Consider the following 21277-nt stretch of genomic DNA (forward strand, 5'->3'; position numbering starts at 1 on the left):
TTATTTTTTTTTTTTGAGACGGAGTTTCGCTCTTGTTACCCAGGCTGGAGTGCAATGGCGCGATCTCGGCTCACCGCAACCTCCACCTCGTGAGTTCAGGCAATTCTGCCTCAGCCTCCTGAGTAGCTGGGATTACAGGCACAAGCCACCATGCCCAGCTAATTTTTTGTATTTTTAGTAGAGACGGGGTTTCACCATGTTGACCAGGATGGTCTCGATCTCTTGATCTCCTGATCCACCCGCCTCGGCCTCCCAAAGTGCTGTGATTACAGGCGTGAGCCACCGCGCCCGGCCCAGTGCTTCTCTTAATGTCTCTTCTCCGACCTACTCCAAATCCTGGAGATATACAAGATCCTACCTTACACGCCAAATGACGAAAATTTTTAAAAAAGAAACGCGAATCCATTTCTATTAACTTTTTCTTCAAAAGGTAACTGGCGAAAGTAAGGAACACCTCAGCCTCCGGAGTAGCAGGGATTACAGGCATGCGCCACCACGCCCGGTTAATATTCTATTTTTAGTAGAGACGGGGTTTCTCTATGTTGGTCAGGCTGCTTTCACACTCCCGACCTCAGGTGATCCGCCAGCCTCGGCCTCCCAAAGTGCTGGACTACAGGCGCGAGTCACCGCGCCCAGCCGCAAAGAACATTTTTAAAATATTGCTACAAGACAAACAGCAACCACTCAGCCAGCTACTCCTCCGCAAACTTTTGAGTCCAAACAACACTTCTCCTCTCTTCCCCGGAAACGGAAAGACGAGAGAAAAGGTAAGGCCCACAACCCAGAGTCTAAGGATTCGTTTTCCCCAGGTTTCCTGATGGGCGGGGCAGAGCTCCCGGCGCCGACTGGCCGGCAGAGCCATCGCTCTTGGCCGACTCCTCTTCCTATTGGCTTCCCCGGGCACCGCCCCCTGAACAGGGCGGGAGATTCGTTGTGCCTCACGCAGGCCTCCCATCCCCCAGCTGGCCTGCAGGGCTTCCCGTCTCCGCCGTCGTTGGGTGGAATACTAGAAATCGGCCTCTCCGGTTGGGGCCGAAGATTCCTTCCTCGCGGCGGCGAATCAGCGAGGTATCGTTCGGCCGGCGTGAGGCGGGTGTGCCGGCACCAAGCGGAAACCTAGCGGTGAGTAGCGGGGTGTCGGGGCAGCCTGCCTCCCTTTCCTGCTTAGCTCGCGGCTTGCAAGTGCGTCCAGGTGTACCTAGCCTAGCGTCGGAACTTGGGCCCCCAGCGTCCCAGGTCGCGCATCTCAGGGCTTTCCCTTGGTACTCGGGGCAGGGTCTCTCCGCTTCGCTGCCCCGCCGCAGGCTGCCCGCGGGCTGTAGAACCCCTTGCTGGTGGAGCGCAGCCAACTGGCCCGAGGCTGGAGGCGCAGGCCAAAGTCCTTTAATATTTGGGGTGAGAGGCTCGCTCTGGTAGGACCCTTCGTTAGTCCGCCCAGCAGTTATAGACCTTTTGTGCAAGAGACGCCTGATACTAACATACCTGGTTCCCAGATTACGGACCCTTGGAAAGGGAGAACTGTAAAGATCTGTAACGAAATGTTAAAGTGCCCCGTGAGGTCTGAAGAGGAAGAGATGAAGAGATCACGTCCCCAAACCACTGTAGCTGGAAGCTTTTATGTCATCCCAGCCTGGAGACACCAATGTGTCCTGCTAACTGATCGGTCACCTTGGAGTCATATTTGGTTGTAAAATGTTGATAAGCCAGACTCTTTCGGTAGAGCTTTTCAATTAAAAGGATGTTGAGGCTTTACTTTTCATTTTACAATTGAAATCATAATAGAATCGTTACACTTTCCCCCAGTTAGATTGCAATCTGAAGAAAAATAGCACAGCCCTGCACCGTTATATAAGGGCACTGCACGTTAAACGGACATCATCACTTATTGAGCAGTTTTTCTGTTAGATGTTGAATGAGTTAGAGCTGTACGAGAGATGTGCATGGTTAAGTTGAAATTTAAAGTAAAAATATCTCAGTGTGTATTGCAGTAAGGAGCTAAAAAAGAAAAAAAAAGTTAAAGTAAAAATACCGATAATTGAGATCATTCAGTAACTACTTTCATATGTCAGGCCATGATTTCATTTAATCGTCAGGACTTTGGACAAAGTCACACAAAGTATGGAGTGAAGATTGGAACTCAGTTTTCTCTGATATTAAAATTCGTGCTTAACCACTAATCTATACAACCTTCTTTTAAAAGAATTATGTTTTTAAAAATTACAGCAAATCCTTTATTTGCTTTCAAAGGAGAGTGTGTTGCTGACACTTACTTGGTGCTGCTGAATCGCCTTGAGGTTAACTCCTTGAAAGGGATTGACCTATAAGCACTAAGACAGTGCCTTGAAGGGTCATAATGGTCACGAAATATTGCATTTTATTGTATGATTGTTAGGTAGCTTTTGGTTTTTTCTTTTTTCCAGGAACTGTTGGAGAGGAAAGAAGGAAAAGTTTCTCATGAGGTCTTTGTAGACATTTTCTTTAATTTGGTGATCTTGTACTATTTAATAAGATGCCCCAGAATTAGAAAAGGAAATGTTTCTATAAATACACTTGGCTACAAACAAGACTGAGTTGGACTGCCTCTGTCCAGGCAATTCCTATGTAAAATACCACAGGGAAATTGCCTAGGACAATACTCAGTTGCCTAGAGTATTTGTTTTTAAATTTTCCTAGAAAAATCTCATCCCCCATCCCCAAGAATTACTAAACTTTTTCCAATGAGAATTAAGTAATGACCTTTACTTGCTTTTTGCTTTGCCAGGAAGCTCAAAGCCAAAAATTCATTGCATTATTTTGTTTTCTGCTTTTCTTTATATTTTTTCTAATGCAGATTCCCTATTAGCATTCATAATTTATCATTTCTTTTATTGCATTTGCTCATTGACACTGCTTCAAATCCTTTGTAGTATACAGCAGTGTATAATTAAGTAAAATTATGTAGATTATGCTGACTCTGGCCATGCTCTTTGAAGTATGCTTGATAGAATTAGTAATGTTTCACCTAATGAACTGGAAAGTTTGAAAAACTATAGAATTCTTTGGACATTCTATAGTTATGAGTTATAGAATACCCTAACCCTAACTGACATACAGGGAAATAATTAGACCTATTAAGAATAGTTTTCAGAAATCAAAACAAGCATTTAGTTTCTGGCACAGTGATTCACACCTGCAGTCCCAGTATTTGGGGAGGCTGAGGTGGGCAGATCGCTTGAGCTCAGGAGACCAGCCTAGGCAACATGGGGAAACCCCATCTTTACAAAAAATACAAGAATTAGCTGGGCTTGGCATTGCACGCCTGTAGTCCCACCTACTCAGGAGGCCAAGGTGAGAGGTTGCAGTGAGCTCAGATCGCACTACTGCACTCCAGCCTGGATAACAGAGCCAAATGACCCTGTCTCAAAACAAAACAAAACAAAACAAAAAAGCCAAAACAACAAAAAAAACACAAGCATTTAGGATAACATTTTTATTTGATGATAGGAGAGGTATGTGGTATAATAGAGTGGTCAAGAAGGTAGGAATCAGTCAGACCTGGATTTCAACCCTAATAGCCTTTATAATTGTGTGTATGTATTGGCGTTAATAATTTAATGAGTTTTAATTGACTTTATAATTGTGTGTATTGGCATTAATAATTTAATGAGTTATTAATATTTAATGAGTTAACTCAGTTTAGTCATTTGTAAATTGGGTAAATAATATATATAAAGAGAGATGCAGAATACCTGTGTCAGAGTATCTGAGGATTTAATGAGCTGGTGTACATAAATGTGCCTAATACAGTGCCTCACAAATGGCCCCTCAAAAACCTGTTTCTTTATTTTATGCAAATATTATGTAAATAGATTAAACTTTTTCCTCTAATATACCCAGAATCCCCATAATAGGAAGCAGTATCATGACTAGAAAAATGGCCCAGGAAGATATGTTTCACAAGCAGTGATCATAAGTTATAGATGAAGTATTTATTATCTTTATTTTTTATTTTAAAAATTTTTCCTTCATATCACAGCAAAATCCAAATTTTTTAATTTTTTGTTTAAAAAAATTTTTTTGGCCTGGTGTGGTGGCTCACTCCAGTAATCTAAGCACTTTGGGAGGTAGAGGAGGGGTAGATCACTTGAGCCCAGAGGTTTGAGATGAGCCTAGGCAACATGGTGAAACCTCATTTCTACAAAAATTAGCCGGGTATGGTGGCACATGCCTGCAGTCTCAGATGTGTGGGAGGCTGAGGTGGGCAGATCACCTGAGCCCAGGAGGTCGGAGCTGTGGTGAGCCAAGATCGTACCACTGTTCTAGGCAACAGACCCCAGACCCTGTCTCAAAAAAAGAAAAATAAAATTATAGACAGTGTTTCACTCTGTTGCCCAAGCTGGAGTGCAGTCGTGTGATCATAGGTCAATGTAATCTCGAACTCTAGGAAAGGAATCCTTCCACCTCAGCCCCCGAGTAGCTCTAGGACTATAGGCACGTGCCACCATGCCCAGTTAATTTTATTTATTTATTTTTTTGGTAGAGACAGGACCTTACTATGTTGCCAGGCTGGTCTTCAACTCCTGGCCTCAAGGAATCCCCCTGCCTCAGCCTCCCAAAGCACTGGGATTATAGGTATGAGCCACTGCACCCAGCCCAGTATTTATTATCTTTATACACGAAGTATGAACCTCATAGAGTTGTGCAGATTAAATGAGAATGCATCTGGAGTACTCAAAACTATGTCTAGCACATTGTAAGTGCTCAAATTTTGTCCTCCTTTCTTCCCACTCCATCCAGGTGTTTCTTAGTCTCTAGGGCTTCCTGGCCAAATTGATAATGGTTGTTTTGTCCTTTATACCATTACAACTGCTTTGGCTTTGTAAGGTCTACATTTATCTATTCATCATGCTTGTTAAAACTTGTGGACTTATTTTTGCCCTACTGCTTTTATTTTTCTATTAGCTGACCCTGACTGAGTTCTTTTTCCAATTACAGGTGACTCTATCTGAATTTTCCAGCTGCAGAATGTGTAGACCTTAAGAGGTAAATGAAAACTGAAACAAGTCATTTAAATGTGTTGTTTGTCAAAATAAAACTTGGTAACATTGAATTAGTTATCTCTTCCTGCAGATAATGAACTCAGAAGAGATAAATGGCTGGTCATAGTGGCCCTTGCCTGTAATCCCAGCAGTTTGAGAGGCTGAGGTGGGAGGATTGCTTAATTCTAGGAGCTCAAAACCAGCCTGGGCAACCTAGTGAGACCCTGTCTCTACAAAAAAAGAAAAGAAAACCTGCCAAGCATGGTGGCATGTGCCTATAGTCCCAGCTACTTTAGAGGCTGAGATGGGAGGATTGCTTGAGTCCGGGGGTTAAGGCTGCACCCACACAGTGAGACCCTGTCTCAAAAAAAAAAAAAAGAAAGAAAGGAGAGACACAGTCAATAGTTTCTCCTGCCAAAAGAAAAGGTAAAAACAGGATTTGTAAGAAAGAGAGGAGAGAAAAAAATTCACCAAGAACGCTGAATCTTAGTTTACATTTTTTGGGTAAACTGATTAGCTGGCAGCAGTTAAATCATTAGTTATTTTCAGGCCAATAGCATGATAGGTTCTGAAAGTACATTTTGTCAGACCAGCCAGAGTTGATCAAACTCTTGCTTGCCAAACTCTGAGGTTTGTTCAATGAGGAACTAACTGTAAAGTGTTGGAAGGATTTGTGTTTACTATTTAGTTATCCAGATAACTAGAAAGCCATATTCATATTTGTAAAGTTGTTTGGTAAGTATTCCATAAAAGTAAAGGGAGGTGCTTGAGGGTTTTTTGATCCAGGCTTGGTACACCAATGAAGTATAACAGACTCCTCAAAATTGACGGTAGTTTTCTAATGAACAGATAATAAAATCCACCAAACCATTCTTTGTTTGGCTACCAATTTTCTTTCTTTCTTTCTTTTTTTTTTTTTTTTTTTGGACATGGAGTCTCACTCCCGGGCTGGAGTATAGTGGCACAATCTTGGCTCACTACAACCTCTGCCTCCCAGGTTCAAGCAATTTTCCTGCCTTAGCCTCCTGAATAGCTGGGATTACAGGCGTCCACCGCTACACCCAGCTAATTTTTTTTTTGTATTTTTAGTCGAGATGGGGTTTCACCATGTTGGTCAGGATGGTCTCAAACTTCTGACCTCGTGATTTGCCTGTGACAGCCTCACAAAGTACTGGGATTACAGACATGAGCCACCATGCCCGTCTGGTTGACTGCCACTTTTCTAAATACTCAGGTATTAACCACGCCATTTCTGTTAACAAGCTTGTCTAGATTGATTAGAGCTTTCCTTAAAACTTGAATTGTTTTTCTGAGTATATTTAATTTTTTTCTGAGTATATTTTAGCTATCTTGATTGGATTTAGCTCTTCTCAACTCTTAGACATCTCTTTCCCTCCCCAATTTTTTAGATAAAGAATTGAGTTACCTACAGTCAATGTATATTAATACAGTAATGCATAATATATTTTTCATACTTTAAAAGACTTTTGGCTGGGCATGGTACCTCTAGCCTATAATCCCAGGACTTTGGGAGGCCGAGGTGGGCAGATCATGAGGTCAGGAGATCAAGACCGTCCTGGGCAACATGATGAAACCCCATCTCTACTAAAAATTCAAACAATTAGCTAGCGTGGCAGCATGCACCTGTAGTCCTAGCTACTTGGGAGGCTGAGGCTGGAGAATTGCTTGAACATGGGAGGCAGAGGCTGCAGTGAGCTGAGATTGCACCATTGCATTCCAGCCTGGGCAACAGAGTGAGACTCTGTCTCAAAAAAAAAAAAGACTTTAAAAAATATTAGATAAAGATGTGTATTCATTATGTGAATGTTTAATTTAGTGGTTGATATAATTCTTCATCACTTTTGAGTAACTTACTATTTTTTTTTTTAGGTTGGCAAAAATGAGTAAACCAGAATTAAAGGAAGACAAGATGCTGGAGGTTCATTTTGTGGGAGATGATGATGTTCTTAATCACATTCTTGATAGAGAAGGAGGTACTAAGTGATTGTACAATTTGAAGAGATGCTTATTATAATGTTTATGGATTATATCACTTTTAAAACTTTTAACATTTTATTTTGAAAATATAGCACAAAGTATTGATCTAGTTAGTAAAACTAAATAAAAACTGCTTTAATTTTTAGTTTAATTCTTTCAAACTTTAATTGAAAATGTTAAATAAAGCCTAATCTAAAATGAAATGCTCAGTAGTCATAGTCAATGATAACTACCCATTGCAATTTAAAATATGTGGTTATTTTGACCCCTAAAAATATACACTTTCAAGATATGTGTGTGTGTGTGTGTGTGTGTGTGTGTGTGTATGTGTGTGTTTTAGACTATTTATATAAACTGTGGAAGAGTGGTCAGTTTTAATAAAAGAGAAAACTTTTTGCCCAGCTTTAATGACTATATAAATATTACCATTTTTTTTACTTATTTAAATGTAATGTTTAGAAAGAACTTATACCTGTCATCTCTAATTCTTTGGATGTTCTTATAGGAGCTAAATTAAAGAAGGAGCGAGCTCAGCTATTGGTCAACCCCAAAAAAATAATAAAGAAGCCAGAATGTGATTTGGAGGAAGATGACCAGGAGGTCTTAAAAGATCAGAACTATGTGGAGGTTATGGGAAGAGATGTTCAAGGTATTTGAGGCGGTGAAATATACACTCATGTTTCTGCTAGTAGCAGAAATTGCTTTATAGGATACACAAAAGTAGTCTGATAGGTTAAACAGTGGGGTTCTATATTATCATGTTTCTCATCTAAAAAGCATTTGCTTCAATTTCAGTTTTTCCACAGTTCTTTTTTTTTTTTTTTTTTTTTTAACAACCAGTCCTGCGAGTAGCTTTCAGTAACAGGGAATCTATAGACCAACCCGCTCTAAAGTTCTTTTTTTTTTTTTTTTTTTTTTAATTTTTCCGGGATACATGCGCAGAATGCGTAGGTTTGTCACGTAGGTATACATATGCCATGGTGGTTTGCTGCACCTATCAGTCCAGGTTTTTTGTTTTTTTAATAACAAATTTATTCTTTTACAGTTCTAGAGGTCAGGAGTCTAAAATCAAGGTATGGCAGGGCCGATTTCTTCTGGAGGTTTCTCGGGGAGAATCCATTTCCTCCCTCTTTCTAACTTTTTTTTTTCTTTTTCTTTTTGAGACAGAGTTTCACTCTTGTTGTCCAGGCTGGAGTGCAGTGGCATGATCTTGGCTCACTGCAACCTCCGCCTCTTGGGTTCAAGTGATTTTCCTGCCTCAGCCTCCCAAGTAGCTGGGATTACAGGCACCCGTCACCATGCCCAGCTAATTTTTTTTGTATTTTTAGTAGAGATGGGGTTTCACCATGTTGGCCAGTCTGCTCTCAAACTCCTGACCTCAGGTGATCCACCCACCTTGGCCTCCCAAAGTGCTGGGATTACAGGCATGAGCCACTACACCCAGCAGTCATCTAGGTTTTAAGCCCCACATGCATTAGCTATCTGTCCTGAAGCTCTCCCATCCTCCACTACCCTCGCCCCCACAGGCCATAGCATGTGTTGTTCTCCTCCCTGTGTCCATGTGCTCTCCTTTTTCAACTCTCACTTATTAGTGAGAACATACGGTGTTTGTTTTTCTGTTCCTGTGTTAGTTTGCTGAGGATATTGGCTCCAGCTTCATCCATGTCCCTGCAAAGGACATGATCTCATTCCTTTTGATGTCTGCCTAGTATTTCTAAAGTTACTTTCAAGGTATTATGTATTTACTTATTTATTTTAGAGACAGGGTCTTGCTCTTGTCACCCAGACTGGGGTACCATGGCACAATCATAGCTCACTGTAGCCTCCAACTTCTGGGTTCAAGAGATCCTCCCACCTCAGCCTCCTGAGTAGCTAGTAGTATCTTTTTAAAATAATTTTTTTAAGACAGAGTCTCCCTCTGTCATCCAGGCTGGAGTACAGTGGTGTGGTCTCAGCTCACTGTAGCCTCTGCCTCCTGGGTTTAAGTGATTCTTCTGCCTTAGCCTCCTGAGTATCTGGGACTACAGGTGCACACCACCATGCCTGGTTAATTTTTGTGTTTTTTTTTTTTGAGGTGGAGTCTCGCTCTGTCTCCCAGGTTGGAGTGCAATAGTGCGATCTCAGCTCACTGCAGCCTCCACCTCCCGGGTTCAAGCGATTCTGCTGTCTCAGCCTCTTGAGAGCTGGGATTAGAGGCATCTGCCACCACACCCCGGCTAATTTTTGTATTTTTAGTAGAGACAAGGTTTCACCATGTTGGTCAGGCTGGTCTCAAACTCCTGACCTCACGATCCGCTCGCCTCGGCCTCCCAAAGTGCTCAGATTATAGACATGAGCCACTGTGCCTGGCCATTTTTGTATTTTTAGTAGTGACAGGCTTTCACCATCTTGGCCAAGCTGGTCTTGAACTCCTGACTTTGTGAACCACCCACCTCGGCCTCCCACAAGTTCTGGGATTACAGGCATGAGCCACCACGCCTGTCTCTGCTAGTACTGTTTTTAAGATACATATTTATTTATGGCCAGGCATGGTGGCTCACAGCTGTAATTCCAGCACTTTGGGAGACTGAGGCAGGAGGATTGCTTGAGCCCAGGAGTTTGTAACCAGCCTGGGCAACATAGTAAAATCCCATTTCTACAAAAAAAAAAAAAGTTTTTAATTAACTGGAAGCTGGGTGTGGTGGCTCATGCGTGTAATCTCAGCATACTGGGAGGGCGAGGCAGATTGATCCCTTGAGTCCTGGAATTTGAGATCAGCCTGGTGTGGTTGCACACACCTGTGGTCCCAGCCACCAGGGAGGCTGAGGTGGGAGGATCACTTGAGCCTGAGGCTGAGGCAGCAGTGAACCATGATCATACCACTGCACACCAGCATGGGCCACAGAGTGAGACCCTGTCTCAAAAAATAAAATGAGCTGAGCACGGTGGCATGTGCCTATAGTCCCAGTTACTTGGGAGGCTAAGGCAGAGGATTGTTTGAGCCCAGAAGGTTGAGGCTACAGTGAGCTGTGATTGAACCATTATACTCCAGTCTAGGTGACAAAGGAAGACCCTAGCTCAAAAAAATAAAAAACAAGATATTTTTGAGACAGAGTTTCGCTCTTGTTACCCAGGCTGGAGTGCAATGGCGCGATCTCAGCTCACCGCAACCTCGCCTCCTGGGTTCAGGCTATTCTCCTGCCTCAGCCTCCTGAGCAGCTGGGATTACAGGCATGCGCCACCATGCCCAGCTAATTTTCTGTATTTTGAGTAGAGACAGGGTTTCACCATGTTGACCAGGATGGTCTCGATCTCTTGACCTTGTGATCCACCCGCCTCTGCCTCCCAAAGTGCTGGGATTACAGGCGTGAGCCACCGCGCCCGGCTGATATTTATATTTTTAACTTATTTAAAATAGCTTTCTAAAGCAGGTTACTTTATTTTTACCTTGATCTTTACAGAACTAGGAGGAGCATTTCAAGAAGTAGTGTTCTAACCCAGGGATGCTGGTATTGTGTATGTGATTTTAATTTTTACTTCTAAGCCAGGTTCCTGCAAGATTATTCTTAACTAAAACATTTTTTAGGCTTGAATTATATTTTAGTTAGGTTTTTCCTGTGTACAAGGAACATAGATCCCCTCAACCTAGCTTAAAACAATGAAGACAAAGGAAATAAGTCAATATTGTTGGACACTAGGAGAGTTGGAACTGGGACAGTGTTAAAAACGAGGAAGTGTACTTTCATGAGTCTCCAGATCTCCCTATGTCATCTCTGTGCATCTGTTCGGATTTCTCTATGCCACTTACTTTTTTCATGTACAAATGTTTTATTCTCTCATACTTAGAAATGTCCATTAAGTTCCCAGTGTTAAATGATTTGTTTTTCAGTTCTCCCATTCTAGATTCTCAAGAGTCGATTTCGCTCAATTCATTTTTTAAAGCTGGACATAGAAATAACATATAATTGGAATATCCACAGATGAACCACAGTTGAGCTATTTGTGCCTATTACTTAATTCATTAACTATGGGGGTAGAGTCATATACTCCATGTATATATAGGGTTATACAGAAAATGACCAGTGCTCCTCAGTAGGTTTAGTGGGCTAGGTAGGGTCTCCTATGTGTCCACAGCTAGACAGTTGACATTTTTTGAGCATATTCTAAATAAAATTTGATTTTCTTGACTCCATATTATGCCAGGCCAAAGAAGAGATTCAAAACAGTATTCCAAAAAAGAAACTTTTATCGTAAAAATTGTTTCTTAAAAAAGTGGTATGTTTGTTTTAGAAATTCAGTGCTTCCAACCTTTCTCACATAACATCACTCACAGCAAATGATATTTAGAGGCACAATGGAATAAATAGAGGAGAATGCTGCAGACCAAGGACAAATACCCCAGGGCCCTAACCCTACCCCTACTACTGGCCTTGATTGTCATCCTCAAAGGCCTGAGAGAGTCAGTACTCAGCACAGATGAAACCCATGCCTTTCATTCATTCATTCATTCATTCATTCATTCCTCACACTGGTTGGGGAGCTTTGCCTTATTTTTTGGCATCATGCCCTATGTATTTCAACCTTTAAAAACTGTCTCTTAATTAGCCTTTTTAGACATTTTCTCCTAATCACTTTTTTCCACCCATAAAATTTCAATACTACATATGTGCTGTATACCTCTTTATGTGCTATGACCCTTTGGAGGCCTCCTGAGTAGCTGCGACTATAGGTACGCACCACCATGCCCACTAGTTTTTGTCTATTTTGTAGAGGTGGGGTCTCACCATGTTGACCAGGCCTGTCTCAAATTTCTGGGCTCAATTGATATGCCAGCCTTGGCCTACCAAACTGTTGAGATTACAGTCGTGAGCCACCATGCCCACCCTGGTTATTTTTCTTTTTTTAAGATAGCATATCCATAATGCATCAACTGGAATTTTCCAGTTTCATTTTCTAGTTTCATTATCGGTAGACTGATAACGATACTGTTGATGCTATCTGAGTATAGTAGGCTTTCATGTTTCTCAAATTTTCTCTTAAATCTTTTACGCTATCTCATTCATACCTTATTTAAAACCAATTGTTTTAGTTAATAACATTTTCAGATTTATATTTTGTATTTGGCATACAGACAAAATATAAATTATATAAATATATAGTTATATATTCTATATTCTAATTATATATTCTAGTTACAGTTCTGTGATTGAAGTAACAAGTTTTTCATAAATAGACTTCTGCATATATGAAAACTAGATATACTATAAAAAATAGCATTGCAGATCATTGGGCTAATGATGAACTGGTCAGTAAATGGTGATGGGACAATTCTATATTTCCATTAAAAAAAGGGGGGCTCTCCCCATTATAAACACATAAATTACCTTAATTGAATATCTAAACATGGAAAGCAAATTGTAAATGCTTTTAGAAGAAAATATAAGAGAATATGTCTTAGTGTTATTGTGAAGTAATTTTGACCTCAGGGACCCTAGCAATCCTTAGGCCACATGTTCGAAATTGCTGTGCTAGGGAGTAGGATACTAGAAATGAGTGTTCAGTAAGTTGTAGGTAGCAGTTGATATTTAAAGAGGAGATTGAAGAATGTCAGTTAAGTCAGGATCAGTTAAGAAAGCTTCTACCATAAAATAGCTGTTTAAATCTCAACCTCAACAATTGTACTTTTCATGTTTTCTTCAGGAAATAAACTAATAAAGTCCCTTTAGTCTTCCCTCCCCAGGGGCAACTATTGTTATGAATTGAATGCATATCCCTCTAATCTGGAGTTTTGCTATGTTTTTTGATTTTTACATATATGCCTGTATATCTTTGAATAGCATGTTAAAATTTACATAAACAGCCCGGGTGCGTGGGTGGCTCACACCTGTAAGGCTGAGGCAGGCGGATCACGAGGTCAAGAGATCAAGACCATCCTGGCCAACGTGGTGAAACCCTGTCTCTACTAAAATACAAAAGTAGCTGGGCGTGGTGGCGCACACCTGTAGTCCCAGCTACTGGGGAGGCTGAGGCAGTAGAATTGCTTGACCCCAGGAAGTAGAGGTTGCAGTGAGCCGAAATTGCACCACTGCACTCCAGCCTGGAGACAGAGCGAGACTCTGTCTCAAAAATAAATAAATAAATAAAATTTACATAAACAGTTTCATAGCCTGTCTACTATGTATTTCTAAATATTTTATATATAAATATAGTTAAACCCTTATACAAGCCTATGAGGGGTACAAATCTGAACTTTCTTGTTAAAAGTTTTTCTTTTTTGTTAATTTTGTTCTTTTTTCCTAAATGTATGTTGCATTTTTTCTTTCAGAATCATTGAAAAATGGCTCTGCTACAGGTGGTGGAAATAAAGTTTATTCTTTTCAGAATAGAAAACACTCTGAAAAAATGTCCAAATTAGGTATGTTGCTTTTCTGATTTCTATAATTATTATTCATCTTTCCTAAGGTAGATTTAACCACATTCCCCATGATTATCATCTTGCTGCATTTCCTAAAAGAATAAGAGGGATTCCCCATAGTTGACGTTATAATGAGACATTCCCTAAAAGAAGGATGATATATTAAGCACAATTAAGTTCATTTGGTTTTTTTTTTCATGCTCAGATGTCTTCTGTTTTCAGCTAGATTATAAGCTTCTTGTAGTATGAACAAGCCTTTGTTTTTCTTTAGTTCTCTCCAAAATATCTAGCTTTTCCTTTTTTTTTTTTTTTAAGATGGAGTTTTGCTCTGTCACCCAGGCTGGAGTGCAGTGGCACGATCTCGGCTCACTGCAACTTCCACCTCCCATGTACAAGTGATTCTCCTGCCTCAGCCTCCCAAGTAGCTGGGACTACAGGCGTGTGCCACCACACCTGGCTAATTTTTTGTATTTTTAGTAGAGAGGGGGTTTCACCATGTTGGCCAGGCTGGGTCTTGATCTCGCATCCTCAAGTGATCTACCTGCCTCAGCCTCCCAATGTGCCAGGATTACAGGCATGAGCCACCATGCCCAGCCGTAGCTTAGTTTCTTCACAAAGTTTTTTGAAGTAATAAGTGACTTGAGAGTCACATAGACATATTCTGAATTGATTAAATAAGAGTTTTGCTGGGCACAGTTGCTCATGCCTGTAATCCCCGGCGTGGGAGGCTGAGGCTGGCGCATCGCTTGAGGTCAAGAGTTTGAGACCAGGCTGGCCAACATGGTAAGACCCCATCTCTACTAAAAATACAAAAAAATTAGCTGGATATGTTGGTACACCTGTAGTCCCAGCTATTCAGGAGGCAGAGGCAGGAGAATTGCTTGAACCTGGGAGGCAGAAGTTGCAGTGAGCTGAGATTGACCACTGCACTCAGCCTGGGTGACAGAGCAAGACTCCATCTCAAAAAAAAAAAAAAACCCAGAATTTTACACTGTATATGGAAAAATGTGGTTTATATTATAGAAAAATGCTTACATAAAATTATTAGGAATAGTCTTCTAACGTTTTTCTCACTTGAGTTACCACTATACCAATTACACTTCAATTGCTGATTTTCAGAGAACTAAGCTGTAATAAATTACATATAACCTTAAAATTAAACTCAGTTATTTTTCAAAATTCAAGCCAGGCATGATAGCTCTCACCTGTAATCCCAGCACTTTGGGTGGCCAAGATAGGAGTATCACTTGAGGCCAGTAGTTCAATACCAGTCTGGGCAACATAGTGAAACCCTATCTCTATAGAAAATTTAAAACTTAGCCAGGCATGGTGGTATATACCTGTAGTCCCAGCTACTTGGGAGCCTGAAGCAGGAGGATCGCTTGAGCCCAGGGGTTCAAGGTTGCAGTGAGCAATGATCACACCACTACACTCCAGCCTGGGTGACAGAGTAAAACCCTATCTCAAATTAAAAAACAAAAAATCAGATGGCATTGTATTTTCATCTTGTGGTATGAGGGGTGGTCATCATTTTTGAAAGCATTAAGGAAGGGAAATAATAAATGTGAAAGCACTTTGAGAATTAAAAAGATAATGTAAATAGAACATTTGGAAATACTAAAAAGTCTGGAACAAGAGAGTAATAATTATCTACCTGGTAAATGTAATGGTTGAAAAAGAGGACTTAATGTATAATTATAAAACATATGTATATTTCTTCAGTGGTTTGTTTTTATTCAATCACTGTAGCCAGTGACACATGTAAACATTCAAGGTCAAGTAAAAATGAAACATGTTAAATGCTGACACTGATGAGGAATATATGAGAAGTAATAATAAAACCAGTATTTCTGAATATAAGTTAATCACTTGCCACAATCATCTTAGTTTTTCTCTTTTTTGTGTGTGACAGAGTTTTGCTTTTGTTGCCCAGGCTGGAGTGCAATGGCACAATCTCAGCTCACAGCAACCTCTGTGATACTTATTTTCTTTTACCTCATACCCCTCCTGGGTTCAAGCAATTCTCTTGCCTCAGCCTCCCGAGTAGCTGGGATTACAGGTGCCCGCCACCATGCCCAGCTAATTTTTTGTATTTTTAGTAGTGATGGGGTTTCACTATGTTGGCCAGGCTGGTCTCAAACTGCTGACCTCAAGTGATCACCCACCTCAGCCTCCCAAAGTGCTGGGATTACAGGCATGAGCCACCATGCCTGGCCTCAGTTTAGTTTTTCTAAAAGGTGTAACATTAAATACATTACTAATTTTGAACATAACATGGTACATACAATAATTTGCATGAATTGATGTGTTTCTTAGTATTTATTATTTACATCAAGAAATTAAATCTTTTTTGGTTGGGTGTGGTAGTTCACGCTTATAATCCCAGAACTTTGGGAAGCCGAGGTGGGTAATCACTTGAGGTCAGGAGTTCAAGATGAGCTTGGCCAACATAGTGAAACCCTATCTCTACTAAAAATACAAACATTAGCTGGGTGTGGTGGCACGTACCTGTATTCTGGCTACTGGGAGGCTGAGGCAGGAGAATCACTTGAACCCAGAAGGTGGAGGTTGCAGTGAGCCAAGATTGCACCACTGCACTGTCGCCTGGGAGACAGATTCCATCTGAAAAAGCAAGAAATTAAGTTTTTAAATCTACAAAAATGACTGAATCCTGTATAGGAGCACTGAGAAACCAGAGAAGAAATGCTGATGTAATTATTAGAAGAAAGATAAAATAGACATCAAGACCAAAATGAAACCCTGTAACAGTGGTGCAGGATAAAGAAATCCACTGGAGAAAGAGGGGAACTATTACTATGATGTGAAATAGAACTGACAGGAGTAATCAAGTAGTAGTTCTCCATTTGGAGAATCAGCATGCACATAACTTAAAGATGATAATGTGTTGTATTTGTAAGCGCTGGATAAAACTGGAATATTATTCTGTGCATTTCTGTGATCACATCTGAAAGAAATACATGTTTTAAAGTCAGGAGAAGACAGTTTCATAGATATTTATTCTTCATTATTATGACCATGAAATTTCAGGAACACAATTTGACAGACTGATCAGACTTTCTAAAATCTTTGTTTAGTTATGACCCGTGTTTAATTATGATGCTCTTTAATGAATTTCATTGACTCATTAAGTATTGTTGCTAACTGTGTTTACATCTAAATATATTAGTAAAATGGAATGCCTTACTATGTAATAAATAACATGATCTGCCAGAAAATAATGTTATTCTGAGTATAAATGATGATTTTGGCTAGGGATGGTGGCTCACACCTATAATCCCAACACTTTGAGAGGACAAGGCAAGAGGATCGCTTAAGCCTAGGAGTTTGAGACCAGCCTGGGCAACATAGTGAGACCTTGTCTCTATAAAAAAAAATAAAAATAAAAAATGATTTTCATATAATCGGGCTAACCAAGATATAGGGCTAGAAATAGACTATAGTTTAGACAGGAAGGCTTTGTAAAATACAGAGAATGTATCTAGGGTAAGAAAAGAAATGTAAACAAAAGAGCAAAAGCAGAAGTACCAGGTAGAGAAGAAAGTGAGGAGTTCATTCAGGTTGGAGAAATAAATGGGTAAATTAAAAATAGATTGAGATCAGCAATCCCACTATTGAATATATACCCAAAGGGTATGAAATCAGTATGTCAAAGAGATATCCGCACTCCTGTGTTCATTGCAGTATTATTTCACAACAGTCAGGATACGGAATCAACCTAAATGTTCATCAACAGATGAGCAGATAAATATAAATTAGGTAAAAGAAAATAAGTAGCTTTTTTTAAAAAAAGAAAATAGATTGGTTTGATAGGACCAGATAATAGACTGATCTAAAGCTATCATTAGGCAAGACCAGTTTATTGTGTAAAATACAATATAGATGAACTATTAGAATAATGAAAATAAAGACATAAAATTTATGCCCTGTTTTTTTTTTTTTACAAGCCCACAAGTAACATCATAACTAGTTTTCTTTTTTTTTTTTAGGGTCTCACTGTGTTGCCCAGGCTGGAATGTGTGGTGTAATCTCAGCTCACTGCAACCTCCACATCCTGGGCTCAAGCGATCCTCCTACGTTAGCTTCCCAAGTAGCTCGGAAAGTCACATGCCTGGCTAATTTTTCTATTTTGTAGAGACGGGGCTTCCTTATGTTGCCCAATCTGGTCTTGAACTCTTAGACTCAAGCAATCCACCCACCTTGGTCTCCCAAAGTGCTGGGATTATAGGCTTGGGCCACTGCGTCCAGGAATAATTTTGTATTAGAGTCAACAGCCTTGCCGTTACATTTCATTTACTATCATCAAAAACAAATATGACATAGGAGCAAGAAAAGAATGACAAAAACTGTACACATGCATTGAAAGTGTGCATGTAGATGATTTTTTTGTAATAGCTATTTATTAGCTTTTTAATAAAGCAAAACTTTGTAGTGAAAGTAATAAACTAGAAATAGCTTTTTATTTTTTATATTTTTATTTATTTATTTTTGAGACAGTGTCTCACTGTGTCACCCACGCTGGAGTGCAGTGGCACAATCTTGGCTCACTGCAGCCTCCACCTCCTGGGTTCAAGCAATTCTCCTACCTCAGCCTCCCATGTAGCTGGGATTACAGGCATGTACCACTATGCCTGGCTAGCATGTAGATGAATAATACAAAGCAAAGGTCAGCCAGCTTTTTTTGTAAAGGGCCAGACGATAAATATTTCCAGCTCTGTGGGCTAGACAGTCTCTGTTGTGACTACTGAACTTGACTGTCTAGCTGAAAAGCAGCCACAAACAATATGTATGGACGGTGTGGCTATGTTCCAATAAAACTTTACTTAAAACAAGTGGAAGGCTAGGTTCAGCCCATAGACTTATAGCATGCGGTCCTCTGATGTAAAGAATCACTATTTGTAACTTTTTGCCATTTACAGTCATAACTAAACAAAAAGTTATGTGTTACATAGTGATTCACCGCTGGGCATGGTGACTCTTGCCTGTAATCCTAGCACTTTGAGAGGCCGAGGTGGGAGGAGCACTTGAGACCAGGAGTTTGAGACCAGCCTGAGCAACAATGGAAGACCCAGTCTCTACGAAAATTTAAAAATTACCTAGGCATGATGGTGCATGCCTGTAGTCCCAGCTACTTGGGAGTTTGAGGTGGGAGGATGACTTGGGCCCAGGAGGTCAAGGCTGCAATGAGCCATGATCACGCCATTGGATGCCTGGGCGACAGTTGTACTAGGCATTGTGCCTGGTGCTTGTTAGACATGTTGAGTCATCCAAGAGGTGTTAGAATGTCTGCCTATCTGTGCATGCTCACAAAAATGACTATCTTGTTCTTATTCCTCTTCAACTCTTTGTTCTTCTTTTCTCCCTGGTTCCTTTGTAGTTTAATCATTATTTAAAATCAGGTGGAGCATTTTTATGTTTCAGGATAAAACCAAAATGATCTCAGCTAAGTTGCTTTGTGCTTATGTTGCTTTTTTTATATGAAGTTTTTTTCTTTATCTTGTAAATTAGCGTTTAATCCAAAAATGACATAGAAGAGCAGGGACTGAGCCTTAAGTATGCTTAGAATGTTGAGGAGGCTGAGGACAGTGAAGAAGAGATGGAATAAACACCCCTGTTAGCTTGGGAAGCAGGATAATGCCATAAGACTCAAATAGAGGAATAATATCAAGAGAAGGTTAAAAACAAACAAACATCAACAACCAAAAAAAAACCTAGTGAATCATATAGAAGACCAAAGAGATTAAATAAAAAGAAGCAGCCAATTCATTTGTAAACATTGTTATGAGTAACTTAGGTCAGTTTCAAAATTGGAAGATAAAAATGGGGCAGGTTAGAAAGGTTTAGGAGCCAGTAAAATGGCTTTCACTTGTGCTAATTTAACTATACCTTCACCATTTAGAAAAAAAAGAAAAAAAGGAGTTAATTTGGTTTGTACCTTTTTTCTCAGTGAACAGTGTCCCAGTGTGAGTGTTAACTTGGGAATGTAAATCTAGTTCTTCCTTTGGGTTCATTTCCCACATGCCTCTCATGATGTGACTGTGAGAGCATCATTAAAGATAATTATATTTTTTAAATTTAAATGGCCCTTGTTATAAGTGATTTGGTCTTTGGTCTTTAGAAAAAAAAAGAAAGAAAATTTTAAAAGTAAAAATAAAATGGCCCCTAAACAAAAGACTACTATTTCATTTATGCTCAGTTGAAGAAATGGCCATCTGTTCAACACTATTTTATGCATTATTCATACGTATTATAGACTTTTTGGCACAAAATAAACTCTTCCACACTTTATGGAAGATTTAAAAGATTTTAAGGTATAATTTTAACTATGCACAGTTTTCACTTGATTTTAGATCTCGTTTTCTGGTCTTTCTTTCTCACCACCACCCCCGCTGCCCCAATCAAAGATGTGCCTCAACTATATATGGTAAGAAATGAAAGGAATATAAGTTGTTGATGGAGAGGTGATTGTGGTAATTAGAGAAAGCAGTAAAGTCAAAGTTAGTTATTTGTATTTTTTTGAAGAAATCTGGATAATATGAAGGAAAATTTGAAGATGCTGGGAAGACAGCTAATAAAGGTAAAAGCAGTATTACTTCTAATATGTGTAGGTTTTTGTTTCTGATAAAAGTAACAGGTATTTTTAAGAATTTTTGTAAGTGAAATAAGGCTATTTCCCTCTTTGTCTACTGTTGTCCTTTAAAAGTTTTTATATATTTCTTTGTTTACAGCTTCAGAACTAGCAAAAACACCAAAAAAAAATGTTTCATTCAGTTTGAAGAATGATCCTGAGATAACAATGAATGTTCCTCAAAGTAGCAAGGGTAAGACATTACATTAGTTCTTTGAAAAGAGTTTTCATAGTTGCTTCAAGATAGACCATGCTACTTTTTCTCGTTTGTGAATTTTTATATATTTTTCTTCTCTTCAATTTTAAAAATTAACAAAATGCAATTAATACTTCAACTTATGTACCTTAGTATATCCACAGTTAGCAGTCAATAAGAGGAAAAAATATCCGTGCTAACTGAAGTTGTGCAAATCAACAAGGCCAACCAGAAATAGTCTTTTTTTTTTTTTTTGAGGCGGAGTTTTGCTCTTGTTACCCAGTCTGGAGTGCAATGGCGCGATCTCGGCTCTCTGCAACCTCCGTCTCCTGGGTTCAGGCAATTCTTCTGCCTCAGACTCCTGAGTAGCTGGGATTACAGGCACAAGCCACTATGCCCAGCTAATTTTTTGTATTTTTAGTAGAGATGGGGTTTCACCATGTTGACCAGGATAGTCTCGATCGCTTGACCTCGTGATCCACCCGCCTCGGCCTCCCAAAGTGCTGGGATTACAGGCGTGAGCCACTGCGCCCGGCCAGAAATAGTCTTTAAGTCCTATTGTCATTTGCTTGAGTTAGCCAATTATTTATAGAAGATTTGGCTTTGGCAAATGCTATATGAAATAAGGCATTTGGAGTTTGGAAGTCATCTTAGATTGTGGAGCAGCTGTTTTTGAATGATCCATCCCAACTAGATGAAAAAGTATACATTTTATTTCTCTTTATTTGAACTATATATGGTAAGAAGTGAAAGGAACACTGGTGTCATTTGCCAGTATTTCTGTTATTTAATTTTTTAGAGACAGGGTCTCACTGTGTTGCCCAGGCTGAAGTGCATTGGCTATTCACAGGCACAGTTACTGCATGCTATTAAAGCCTTGAACTCCTGGGCTCAAGTGATCCTCTAGCCTCAGCCTCTCATGTAACAGGGACTATAAACATGCACCATTGTGTCTGGCTCCATTGTACTTTTTTTTTTTTTTTTTTTGAGACGCAGTCTCTCTCTGCCACCCAGGCTGGTGTGCA

The 21277-nt window shown here is 39.9% G+C and overlaps 1 protein-coding gene across 4 annotated transcripts in view; it reads left to right on the plus strand.

The window, feature by feature from the left end:
* Nucleotides 1–933: 933 nt before the first annotated feature.
* ORC2 (origin recognition complex subunit 2) overlaps nt 934–21277 on the plus strand; it is a 57688-nt gene continuing 37344 nt past the window's right edge. For 2 of the 4 annotated variants that reach the window (XR_001106416.3, XM_064373186.1), the window contains exons 1-6: nt 934–1122; nt 4975–5022; nt 6909–7012; nt 7522–7665; nt 13321–13410; nt 20157–20249. Coding sequence is in view for 3 of the 4 variants with exons in the window: in XM_064373186.1 (XP_064229256.1) it covers nt 6919–7012; nt 7522–7665; nt 13321–13410; nt 20157–20249 (421 nt within the window). In the remaining variant the exon portion in view is untranslated. Of the gene's footprint in view, nt 1123–4050; nt 4062–4973; nt 5023–6908; nt 7013–7521; nt 7666–13320; nt 13411–20156; nt 20250–21277 lie in introns of those variants that run through there. The other 2 variants (XM_012446126.3, XM_064373185.1) reach the window with 2 other exon arrangements.

This window comes from Aotus nancymaae, unplaced genomic scaffold (genome assembly GCF_030222135.1).
Source record: "Aotus nancymaae isolate 86718 unplaced genomic scaffold, 86718_ANA_hifiasm-v0.15.2.pri h1tg000008l, whole genome shotgun sequence".
NCBI lineage: Eukaryota > Metazoa > Chordata > Mammalia > Primates > Aotidae > Aotus > Aotus nancymaae.